Genomic DNA, 12940 nt, shown 5'->3' with positions numbered 1-12940 from the left:
GCAGGCTGCTAAAGTGTGAAGTCCAGCATCTCGAACAGAATTTATTAGCTTGAAGGCCCACTGGAGAGCACGGATCAGAATAAAAGCTAGAGTCCAGAGCATGGGGAGAACGCTGGACCGCGGGCAGCACAGTCTAGCATTTTCTGGGCTGTAGCAGAAAGTAACACATGTCAAATGAAGCGGACTCTAACACAGAGTCAACAAAAGGGGCTGCTGAGGAAGAGCCCACATTAAACTAGGCACTACGTGTAAGCACACTTCTAGGCCAAGTGGGCTAGGGCGGCGTGGATGCCTGGTCAGAGCGCTTTATGGTGACTGTAAAAACTAATTTCGGTTGAGAGTAATTACGCCTGCGTGACTGCTGGAAGCATGTGAAGCCACAGTCTTTTAATACTGAATTTTATCTACTCTGAGATCTTATATTGTAACAGATCCATTTTACTTTCTGTGTTTTACCAGCTTCTGAATTGTCCTCGTAAACGCAGAGAGTTTTTCTTTCCTTTGTAGTAGAAGAAATAGAGTTCAGTGTTCTGATCCACTCCTCTAAACTTTGATTATCCAGCAAGGCAGGTGCTCCTTTTTAGGAAAAACATTTAAAGGCAGGCTTTCTCCTATTGCTCTCATATTTCAGAAGTCTGCAGAGCTGCTGAAGGGCTCACTAATTTCCTGGATATTCTACATCAACTGAGGCCTTTCAAATATGTCTTTACTGTACTTGATTTCACATCAAGCTGCCTTTGTGATCCACAACAATAAACTCTACTGTGGAGCATATCTTTCACCTTTATTTTCACTAAAACAAAAGTGCAAACTTACCTGAAGCTTTATCACCAGATGACAATTGACTGGACGCTGGTGTGGGCCCAGACGGCTTTAAGGCGTTTATCAGAGATCCCTATAACAGGAGCAAGACATTTATGTGAAACCGCAAACGAGCCTTTGGAATAAAGGAACATGTAAAATGATAACATAATTTAAAATAAGCAAGCACAAACACTTTGATTTAGTTTAATTTTGTTTTTTCCTTTTCAATTTAAGTCAGTATTTTTAAATGCTTACCACATGTAAGATCGTATCAGAGATGGGAATATTCCACAAGCACCAAGAAAACAGAGTCAGGCCTGTTTAGCTGGTGGCTATTTCCTCAGTGCCTAACACAAGACTTGGCACGTAAAAGGCACTGGGATATTTGATACACAAATGAAGGAAGAAGTTAATGAATGAAATAGGTCCTGGCTCTCAACAAAACTTATAATAAGGTTAGAAAGCAAAACTGTTCAACTTATCCACCTCCAGTCAATGTTCCTTTTCTCTTGGTAAGGCAAGAGGATTTGTGCCTTACCATGTGTCTTCCAAGGTGAACATGGAAACCTCCAGAAGAAAGACCAAATGCTAACCACTTAAGTGTCATGTTAAGTCACGGCAAGCTAAGGAGTAGACAGCCACGTCTGAGAACTCACGACAGGCAAGTTCTGATGTTCAATCTCAAACACAATCTACCATTATTTCTAGAGACAGAGATGAGTAGCAGAGCAACCAGGTTTCTTAGGGAAAGTCTCCGAGAGAGCTTGGTCTACCTTTCACCATCTCTTATGATTTTCTTCTGGATTGCGTAACTGTTTATAATATAACCTACCTTTGTAAGAGACAATGTTTATCAGGCAACAGCCTGAAAGTAGACATAACACACATCACTGAAGATGCAAGGTCTGAAAAACAGGGATTGCAAGAGAAAGCAAGAGAACCTATCCCCTGGATGCCAACAGGGGAAGGTACAACGAACAAAGCAGTGGACAGGAAGAAGTTGGAAGACTTGGGTTCCAGCTCTGGTTCCATCATTTAGTAAAAACCGTGGAAGCCTACGTTAGTCACTTGAGCCCCAGCTTCTTCATTAGTGAAACATAGCTGAACACCTGTCTTGTCTATATGGTTGTTGTATGGGTTAACTAGGACAATGTTAAATGAAAGTAAATTTCAACTCCATACAGATACCCCATATACAAATATAGAATTATGACCCAAGATTACTAGGTGCAGGATGTCACATGGCCTACAAAGACAGTATCAGGTCCTAACTGATCTACCAGGTCAAGACTGGCATAAACTGTGGAGAAAGGATCACAGGCCTTTGTCAGACTTACAGTTCCTTTAAACAACATGAGGACCTAGTACAGCACTGTCTTCAGTTACAAAGACGGTCACTGCAGGTCACGTTAGCAAAGCCCAAAGCAGCAGGTTACCTGCTTAGCTTGGTGAGCAGACGCTGGGGTCAACATCGGGTGAGGTGTTTTGGCTGCAGAGTACGGCACTGAAGAACTGAAAAACACAAAGCATATGCTCAAGAGAAAGGCATGACTGGGTGTAAATCACATTCATCCCAGAGCCAACCTTCTGTCCAAAAAATAATATCAATTTAGGGGTAGAATATAGATGTCTGGGACCCTAATCAAAGTCATTTGACATTTTTCGGATTGCAGACTAAATTCTTTAAATGACATTTGGGTCTTTAGCATAAAGTCAAAGCAGCGACCTGTAATCCTAGGAAAAAATTATGAATATTCAGAAGTAGATCCTTTTCTTATCTGGAGACTCAGCCTTCTGCACCTCCTCCCCAACACCCACCGCCATTCCGGACCACGTGGGGAATTCCTGATTCTGTTTTCCAAGCCTGAGAAAATGTTCAACAGGATCTATGGGATGTATATGATCTGGCTCAAAGAAGAGACCTCAGCTTCTCACAGCAACCAGCCCTGGGAGCCCAGTGCTCACGATGTCAGCACACAAGAGAGTCAAACATACCACGGTTCCGTTCCCGACCTGCACTTCTGCTATGGTATGAAAAGTGCATCCAGTGTGTGTAGAAAGAGTTCTCACCATCTTTTGTTACCCCTGAACACAGTAAGCAGGGAACTGTTGTTTCAGTAATTACTTAGTGTTAATATGTGACGGAAAAAAATCACCTGTTTAACGCAAAGCTCTATTCTTGGCTCCTGGGAGCAATTCTTTCCAACAATCTATCTGTCCTCAGTGCAGAGCTACTTTGGCTAGTATGCATAGGAATAGCAATTATAGGACCTGGTTTTATTTTTCAGAACTCTCATTTAGGGAGAATTAATGATTTTCCATTGAAAGATTAACTTGGAAGAGGAAAGACAAAAATAAGCCCATGCCTCATAGAAAAAAATTATCAAACATTTTAATAATCTTACAGTCACCTCAGGATACTCTCCTGGAATAATACAGGAACCTTCCCAAACAAACTTTATTAGATTCAGAGAGAAGAAAAAAGGCAGTTATTTTCAATGAAACAGAACCTCTTTATTTTCCTACTGAAGAGAGAAGGAGCTGTAAATGTGCGCCTCTCTGAAGAGACACACCCCTGTTCCCCTGAGATGTTCTACCAAACAGGTACGCAGGGACACTGCTCCCCTCATCTGCTGACTCTCCAACGAGAAAAGGAATGTGTGAGTGAGATGCTGGGACTGAGAAATCCCTGGGCGGACACAGCAGACTTAGGTGGAAAAATGGCTGCAGCTCAGGCGAGTCACGAGGGCAATGAAAATCTTTCACGCGTTCTTAAAGATAAGCAAAAAGTAAACTACAAATAAAAAGAAAAGCAGCAGTTCACCAATTTTAGAACATTTTTTGCACCCTAAACTTAGTTATAACATGACGGTAAATTAAATCATGCATGAAGCAGACTGAGTGTAATTACTGTTCTATTTACTTGTGATAATGCTATAAATCTCTTGGGTGTCCTAAATCCCCAAACACACAAAATTAGGATTCACAGTACTTACACACCGGGCCATATGACAACCCTGCAGAGAAATGCTGCTCAGTGCAATCAGCTAACAAACCTACTGACTAAATCGGACCCACCATGATCCAAGAGCACAAACAGAAAAGAACAGTATACTACCAAACAAATGTGTTCAAAGACTTGTGCGCGATTGTGAACCAAAACAATGGAAATCACCAGCTAGCAATGTTCAAGAGAAGATGGAAATGCTAAACTTGGAATTATCCTATTTTGGATGACTGTATTCTACTTTCTAGCAGTATGGACCTGAAAAGAGATCACTGGAAATTCATTTGAAATGTTCTGTTCCACAGCTGAAAACAAAGGGCCACAGGCAGAAAATGGCACTGTCACATATATTTACTACATGAGTCTACAAATGACATTTATACTACTGCCAACACTAGGGCACTGCTTTAGAAAGGAGGAACGGAGTTCCACAGGTCACTAAGAGTAGTAAAATTAGGTTCTTGGAGAAAAACAACTGCAACAGAACTTAAGTTCTCCGACTTTCCATTACCCAGACCATCCTGATAAAAGTTAATACACAAGTGGAGGTGAACATATCAAGTATGATAAGCATCAAAAAATGTCACAACAAACCTCGTTCAAACACTGCCTTGAACACAGGAAAGCCATTTTTTTGTTTTTATGCCACACCCTATCAGCACTGCCTGCTGACATAGGCAGGCTAATGCATACACATTCTAGGGCTGTGTACTCTACACACAATGATAAAATTGAGTTGTTAAGATTGTGAAGCATTAAAATGTTGCCTAGGCCCTTTCTTAGTGGTCCCTTAAACTTTAATGAACTTTAACAAGGCAAATATTCATACTATTGTTGTGAAAGGGGCCAACTACTCATTCTTCTGCCTATTTCAACATTTTAAAGAGCTTAAAAAACAACAGACCTGGTTATGTTTTATTTTGGTAAGTCTGATTCATTATCATGTACATCTTTTTATAAATTCACATATGACACAGTGGATCTAAACTGTGAAAGCTGCTAAAGTTAAGTATTTAATGAACTATGAATTTTTTGTAATTATTTAAAGGTGAAGCAAGTAAGGGGACAGGACTACTTAACAAGAGCAACTGAAGAAATAAATCAGGAGAGAAAAAGAAAATAATAGAAGATATTGAAAACAAAAGCTCTCAGTTCATTTTTTCACCTATCAGACTGTAGTAATCGTAAAGTTTGATAATCTTGGCAAAGATATGGGGAACCAGATTGTCATACACTGCTTGTGGGAAGGAGAAATTGGTATAAGCTCTACTGAGAGAAAGTTGACAACAATTATAAGAATTATATGTATGTATATACACTCACATATATGGATATCTCCTTTGCCTCAGCAGTCCTACAACTGAGAATTTATCCAACAGATATGGCTGCAAGCATGCAAAATTATCTAAGTGTCAAATTATTTTAGCATTGTTGGTAACAACATAAGAAGCACATCCCTGAATATCAGTCAGTAGAGAAAAAAAAGCTATCAGTTCACTTTTAGGCGTTTCTTATGTCTTGTTACCACCAACTACTGTGCCCTATTGGTAAATTTTATGTCTCTGAAGACTCAAATGCTTTCCAAAATATCATCTAAAAGTCTGCTAAATCAAACTAGTTTTTGCACGCATGTCTAGGTGCCAAGTAACTTAAATAATGCAAGTTGGAACTGCATTAGAGCTTTAAAAAAGACGTATATTAAATATGAAAACAGGGTTGTTAAGAATTTATAATGACATGGAAAAATGTTAACAATTAAGTTTATGTGCCCACACCATGCAGCTTGCGGTATCTCAGTTCCCTGACCAGGGATTGAACCAGGCCACGGCAGTCAAAATGAGGAATCCTAGCCACTAGAGCACCAGGGAACTCCCTCCAAATTTTACTTTAAAAAACTAAATTTTCATGGAATAAAGATGAAGAAACATGTAAACAGTGATTAAATGTTTGCAGTGGGAATAAAGGTAATTTAAATTTTGTTCTTTTTTAACTACCTGAGATTTTCATACTATCTACAATGAACATTTGTAGTAAGAAAAATAAAAGAATGAAAGTTTTTTTTAAGGTTATGGTAATTACTATAGTTATTATTTTTAAAGTGGGGCAACATCTTTAAGTCAGTGAAGGAAAAAACTGTCAACCTAAAATTCCTTACTTAGGAAAAATATCTTTCAAAAATAAAGATGAAATAAAGACTCTGGAATACACACAAAAGATGGAAGAATTCAGATCTAAACCTGAAGAAATGTTAAAGAAGTCCTTGAGCAGAAGGAAAATCATACCGGATGGAAACCTGGGACTGAACAAAGCAATGAAGAACACCGGAAATGATAACTATATGGGAAAAGAAAAGATATTTTTCTTCTAATTTAGTTCTGTTTAAAAGATAATCAACTATTTATAACAACATATCATGGGATTTATAACATAGGTAGAAGGAAAATATACAACAATAGCACAAAGGTGGGGAGGGGAGAAATAGAAGAATACTGTTATAGATTCTTTTACTATATTTTAACAGTATAATCACACTTGAAGATAGACTGTGATAAGTTACAGATGTGTACTATAAACCCTAATGCAACTACTTAAATAACACACAGAGGTATAGCTAATAAGCCAATGAAAAAGATAAGAGAATCATAAAAATATCACTCAATCCAAAAGAAGGCAGAAAAAGAGGAAAATGGAACACAGAACAAATGGGACAGACAGAAAACAAATAGCAATATAACAGATTAAAACCCAAACGTTAATAATCACATTAAATGTAAATGACCTAAGTACTCCAATTAAAAGTCATAGACTGTCAGATTGGATAAAAAAAAAAGATCCAACTACATGCTGTCTACAAGAAACCCATTTTAAATATAAAGACACAAGATAGGTCTAAAATAGAAGGAAGGATAAAAAAGCTATACCACACTAGCACTAAACAAAGAAAGCTGGACTGGCTACATTAACATAGGAGAAAGTAGATTTCAGAGCAATTAATCTTACAAGGGAGAAAGAGAGTTATTTTGTAATAACAAACTGGGTCATTTCATCAAGAGTATGTAACAATCCTAAACATTTATGTAACTAATAACAGAACTTCAACATGAAGCAAAAACTGATAGAACTGTAAGGAAAATAAATCCACAACTATAGCTGAAAATACCAACACCATTCTCATTAATTGATGGAACAAGCAGACAGAAAATTATCACTATCAACCACCTTAACTTAATTGACATTTATGGAACACTCCAACCAACAAGAGTAGAATACATGTTCTCTTCAAGTGCACACAGAACATTTACCAAGATGATTGATATTCTAGGTCAGGGACTGGCAAACTACAGACCAAAGACCAGCTGCCTGTTTTTGTAAATAAAGTTTTACTGTAACAAAGCCCATGCCCATTCATTTACAGTTTGTCTACAGCTGTGTTCAGGCTGCAATGGCAGAGTTGAGTAGTTGAGACAGAGACTATATGTCCCACAAACTTAAAATATTTACTATATGGCCCTTAAAAAAAACCCTTGCTGATCCCAGTTATGGGCCATAAAAGAAGTCTGAATAAATCTAAAGAATTCAAGTCATACAAAGCATGTTCTCTGACCACAATAATTAAATTGAAAATCAATAACAAAAAGATATTTAGAAAATGTCCAGTTATTTAGAAACTAAATAACACACTTTAAAATAATCCATAAGTATATTAAAAAAAAGTATTTTGAACTGAATGAAAACGAAAAATAACATATACAAAATCTGTGGGATGTAGCCAAAGCAATCCTTAGAGGGAAATTTATAGCACTAAAATGCCTGTATTAGAAAAGAACAGTCTCAAATCAATGACATTAGCTTCTACCTTAAGAAACTAGAAAAAAGAGTAAATAAAACCCAAAGTAAGCAGGAAAATGAAATAATAAAGACCAAGTAAAAAAGTAATAGGAAAAAAAAATCAATGAAACCAAAAGCTGGTTTCTTTGAGATCAATAAAATTGATAAACCTCTAGCTAGACTGATGAGGTAAAAAAAGACACAAATTACCACTAACAGAAAAGAGGGAACTGAAATCATGAATTCTACCCACATTAAAAGGATGATAATCAGTGACTATTACAAAAAACGTCATGCCAATAAATCTGACAACTCAAATGAAATGAACAAATTTCTTGGAAGACACAAACTACCAAAGTTCACTCAAGAAGTGGATAAGCTGAATAGTCCTATATCTACTAAAGAAACTGAAATTTCCAAGCCAGAATGACTTCAGTGGTGAATTCTACCAAACACTTAAGGATGAAATAATAACAAATCTACATAAACTCTTCCACGAAACTGAAAAGGAAGGAACACTCCCCAACTCATTCTGTAAGGCCAGCACTACTCTGATAACAGAATGAAACAAAGATATTACAAAAAAACAAAATCTACAGACCAATATCGCTCATTAAGACATGAAAAAATTCTTAACAAAATTTTAGCAAATTGAATCCAATCATATATTAAAAAAAAGGACAATACATCATTACCAACAATTGGTTTAACATTAGAAAACTGATCAATTGGGCTTCCCTGGTGGCGCAGTGGTTGAGAGTCTGCCTGCTGATGCAGGGGACACGGGTTCGTGCCCCGGTCCAGGAGGATCCCACATGCCGCAGAGCGGCTGGGCCTGTGCATCCGGAGCCTGTGCTCCGCGGTGGGAGAGGCCACAGCAGTGAGAGGCCCGCATACCGCAAAAAAAAAAAAAAAAAAAAGAAAACTGATCAATCTGACGAGGGCACCAAGACAATTCAAAGAGGGAAAAGAAAAGAGTCTTTTCTGCAAATGGTGCTGGGACAACTGAATACCCACGTGCAAAAGAAAGATGTTGGACCACAAAGTCACACTATTTACAAAAATTAACTCAAAACAGATCAAAGACCTAAACGTGAGAGCTCAAACAATAAAACTTAGAAGAAAACACAGGAGTAAATCTTTATGATCTTGGATTAAGCAATGGTTTCTTAAACACATACCTATATGTAAGACACCTATAGCACAAGCAACAAAAGAAATAAATAAACTGAATTTCATCAAAATTAAAAATTTTGTTGTTCTAAAGGACACTATCAAGAAAGTGAAAACTATGCAAAGAATGGGAAAACATATTCACAAATCATGTATCTGAAAAGGGACTTGAATCTAGACTACACAAACAATATGACACCTCAACAATTAAGATAAATAACCCAATTAAAAAACAGGCAAAGGATCTAAATAGACATGTCTCTAAAGAAGATACAAATGGCCAATAAGCACATGAATAGACTCCCGATTATCATTCATTAGTCATAAGGGAAATGCATATCAAAACCAAAAGGAGATACCATGTAACACCCATTAGGAGAGCTATAATCAAAAAGATGGACAATAACAAATATTAGTGAGGATGTGGAGAAATTGGAACCTCATACATTGCTAATGGGAATGTAAAATGGTGCAGCTGCTTTGGAAAACAGTTTGAACTACGTTTAGCTCAAAAAGCTAAATGCAGAATTACCATATGATCTAGCAATTCCACTCCTAAAACATTACCCCAAATCACTGAAAGCAAGGACTCCAACAGATACTTGTACAAGAAGAGGCGAAACACCCAAGTGTCAACTTACAGATGAATGGATAAGTAAAATAGGACATATGCATACAATGGAATATTATTCAGCCATAAAAGGAATGAAATTCTGACATACGCTACAACATGGATAAATCTCGAAAATTCGAGCGAAATAAGCCAGACGCAAAAGGACAAATACTGTATGATTCTACTTATGTAGAACAGACAAATTCTTAGAGACAAAACGTAGAATAAAGGCTACCAGACACTAGAGGGAAGGGGGAGTAAAGAGTTACTATTTAATGGTTACAGTTTCTGTATGAGATAATGAAAAAGTTCTGGAAACAGTGGTGAAGGTTACACAACACTGTAAATGTACTTAATGTCACTGTACACTTAAAAATGGTTAAATTAATAAATTTTGTTATACATATATTTTACAATTTAAAAAAAAAAGCTTCCTAACTGTTCTCCCTGTTTCTACCATTCCTCACTCCAGCCCTTTTCATCTATTCTCAACATAAGAACCAGAAGCCTCCTGCTAAAGCCACAGGTCAAGAGAGCTATCTGCACTTATCAAAGCTCATGGAATTTCACACCAAAAAAAGGTGAATTTTACTGCGTGTTAATTACGCCCCAATATTTTTTTTTTTTTTTTTTTTTTTGCGGTACGCAGGCCTCTCACTGTTGTGGCCTCTCCCGTTGCGGAGCACAGGCTCCGGACGCGCAGGCTCAGCGACCGTGGCTCACGGGCCCAGCCGCTCCGCGGCATGTGGGATCCTCCCAGACCGGGGCACAAACCCGTGGTCCCCTGCATCGGCAGGCGGACTCTCAACCACTGCGCCACCAGGGAAGCCCACGCCCCAATATTTTAAAAAATTGCTAAAATTGCTTTTAATAAAGGAAACATAAATCCGATCAGTTTGCTCAACATCCATTGGTCAGCCAGGTCCTGACCGAGGCTTACTAGATGTTACAAGACCTGTATCCCGGGCCCCGGCCCTGCTATCCCTCTCCCTCCAGCCACCAGTGGCTGTCTGGCTCCTTCCTGAACCTGCCAGACATGCTCTCACTACAGGCCTGGTGCTTGGGGCTTTCTTCCTTAGGATATTCATGCGACCTGCTCTCTTGTCTTTGGTCTTTATTCAAATGTTACGTGTCAAAAGACACTGCAAGGCAAAATATTACATAAGGCGGGAGAATCCAGCTTAATGGTGAAAGAAATATGGTCTGATATTTCTGAGATATTTTACTCATTGGCCATGTATGAATAGCGCCTTCCTTGTTCCTATTTAAAATTGCAACCCATGTCCAGACAACAGTCCCTAAACCCCTTCTCTGCTTTAATTTTCTCCATCATACCTATCACCACCTAAAATACTATATATTTTACGTACCATTTGTCTCTCTGTGACAAGGGCAGGGTTTGGGGGTTTTTGTTTTGTTAACTGCTTTATCCCTGGCACCTAGAACAGTGTGTGGCATACAGGAAATGCTCATAAAGTATTTGTAGAAAGAATGAATAAACGAATGCCAAAATTCCTGAAAGTAATGATCTATCCGGTGTGCTTTGGAAAAAAACCCAACCAACCAAAAATCCCACCGTATTTCTAACCTCATTCGGCCCTGCTTTCCTCATCCTCCATTTCCTGCCAGGTCTCTAGACATACTGGCCTTCTTTTACCTTCACCTCAAACATGCTCTGTCCTTTCCCAGGTCTGGGCTTTTACACATCCTGCACCCTCTGTTTATAACAATCTTCTCTCTACTCTGCCTGGCAGCTTCTGGTCACTGCTCAACTTTCAGCTAAAACACCTCTTCCTTCCCAACCTCCTCATCAGCCCCAGATTCAACCAGATGGCCTCACTGTGTGCCTTCTTAGCACCTTGTACGTCTCCTTCATCCAACTCATTACACTGCAGTTAGAGAACTGTCCATGTAATGGGTCGTTTAGTGGCTGTCTTCTTGCTAAGATCTAAGTGCCGGGAAAGCGGGGACCTGGTATGTCTTACTCACGACTGGATCCCAAATACCCAGGGTGTTATCATGCTCATGGCAGACACCCCTTAGGAACCTGCTGAATCAAGTGACTGAGCACTAGAGAGGAGTCTGGATAGCCATGGGTTTGCTCCAGATAAACCCTCTTCCTGAAAACAGGAGGTGAATATAAGGGATGAGGCCAATGAACATAAGACATACCAACGGCAGAAATGTGTAAGCTCATCTTTTTTGTTTGTTTGCTTTTGTTTTAAAATTTTTATTGGAGTACAGTTGATTTACAATGTGTTAGTTTCAGATGTAGAGCAAAGTGAATCGGTTATACATACACATATATCCACTCCTCTTTTTTATTAGATTCTTTTCCCATATAGGTCATTACAGAGTATTGAGTAGAGTTCCCTGTGCTGTACAGCAGGTTCTTATTTAGTTATCTATTTTATATATAGTAGTGTGTATATGTTAGTCCTAGTCTCCCAATTTATCACTCCCCCCCTTATCCCCTCGTAACCATAAGTTTGTTTTCTACCTCCATGACTCTACTTCTGTCTTGTTAAGTTCATTTGTACGCTTTTTTTTAAAAGTCCACATGTAAGTGATATCATATGATATTTGCCTTTCTGTATCTGACTTACTTCACTCAGTATGACAATCTCTAGGTCCACCCACGTTGCTGCAAATGGCATTATTTTGTTCTTTTTTATGGCTGAGTAATATCCCATTGTATATATGTACCACATCTGCTTTATCCATTCCTCTGTCGATGGACATTTAGGTTGCTCCCGTGTCTTGCCTACTGTAAACAGTGCTTCAATGAACACTGGGATGCATGTACCTTTTTGAATTATGGTTTTCTCCAGGTATATGCCCAGTAGTGGGATTGCTGGGTCACATGGTAGTTCTGTTTTTAGTTTTTTAAGGAGCCTCCATACTGTTCTACATAGTGACTGTAACCAATTTACATTCCCACCCACAGTGTAGGACAGTTTCCTTTTCTGCACACCCTCTCCAGCATTTATTGTTTGTAGATTTTTTTTTTTTTTTTTTTTTGCGGTATGTGGGCCTCTCACTGTTGTGGCCTCTCCCGTTGCAGAGCACAGGCTCCGGATGCACAGGCTCAGCGGCCATGGCTCACGGCCCTAGCCGCTCTGTGGCATGTGGGATCTTCCCAGACCGGGGCACGAACCCGTGTCCCCTGCATCGGCAGGCAGATTCTCAACCACTGCGCCACCAGGGAAGCCCTGTAGATTTTTTGATGATGGCCCTTCTGACCGTGTGGGGTGATACCTCACTGTAGTTTTGATTTGCAAGAAATGTGTAAGCTCATCTTATAATAAATCTCTTTAAGATATTACTCAGAAAAAGTTAAATGCAAAATTAAATATTTAAAATACACTTACCAAACTACTGCTTAAAAGAATCTGAAAGTAATTTTATAATGAATGTAATTCCCTCTCAAGCTTTCTTATTGGGGGAGGTGGCAAATACCAATTTCCACTTGTCAATTATGCTTAGATTCACCTATTATTCAACAAGTGGTTATT

The 12940-nt window shown here is 38.7% G+C and overlaps 1 protein-coding gene across 11 annotated transcripts in view; it reads right to left on the bottom strand.

The window, feature by feature from the left end:
- NUP214 (nucleoporin 214) overlaps positions 1 to 12940 on the bottom strand; it is a 136836-nt gene that overhangs the window by 73212 nt on the left and 50684 nt on the right. For all 11 annotated transcript variants that reach the window (XR_016393663.1, XM_089913883.1, XM_022578425.3 and 8 more), the window contains 2 exons: positions 2241 to 2316; positions 817 to 895 (listed from right to left, as the gene is read on the bottom strand). Coding sequence is in view for 10 of the 11 variants with exons in the window: in XM_089913883.1 (XP_089770009.1) it covers positions 817 to 895; positions 2241 to 2316 (155 nt within the window). In the remaining variant the exon portion in view is untranslated. The remainder of the gene's footprint in view (positions 1 to 816; positions 896 to 2240; positions 2317 to 12940) is intronic.

This window comes from Delphinapterus leucas, chromosome 6, assembly GCF_059928025.1.
Source record: "Delphinapterus leucas isolate spDelLeu-1000000601 "Yukka" chromosome 6, BTC_Dleu_Yukka2, whole genome shotgun sequence".
In the NCBI taxonomy this organism is placed as follows: Eukaryota; Metazoa; Chordata; class Mammalia; order Artiodactyla; family Monodontidae; genus Delphinapterus; species Delphinapterus leucas.
The sequence above is the reverse complement of the archived record's forward strand: the minus strand, read 5'-3'. Positions and strand labels throughout refer to the sequence as shown.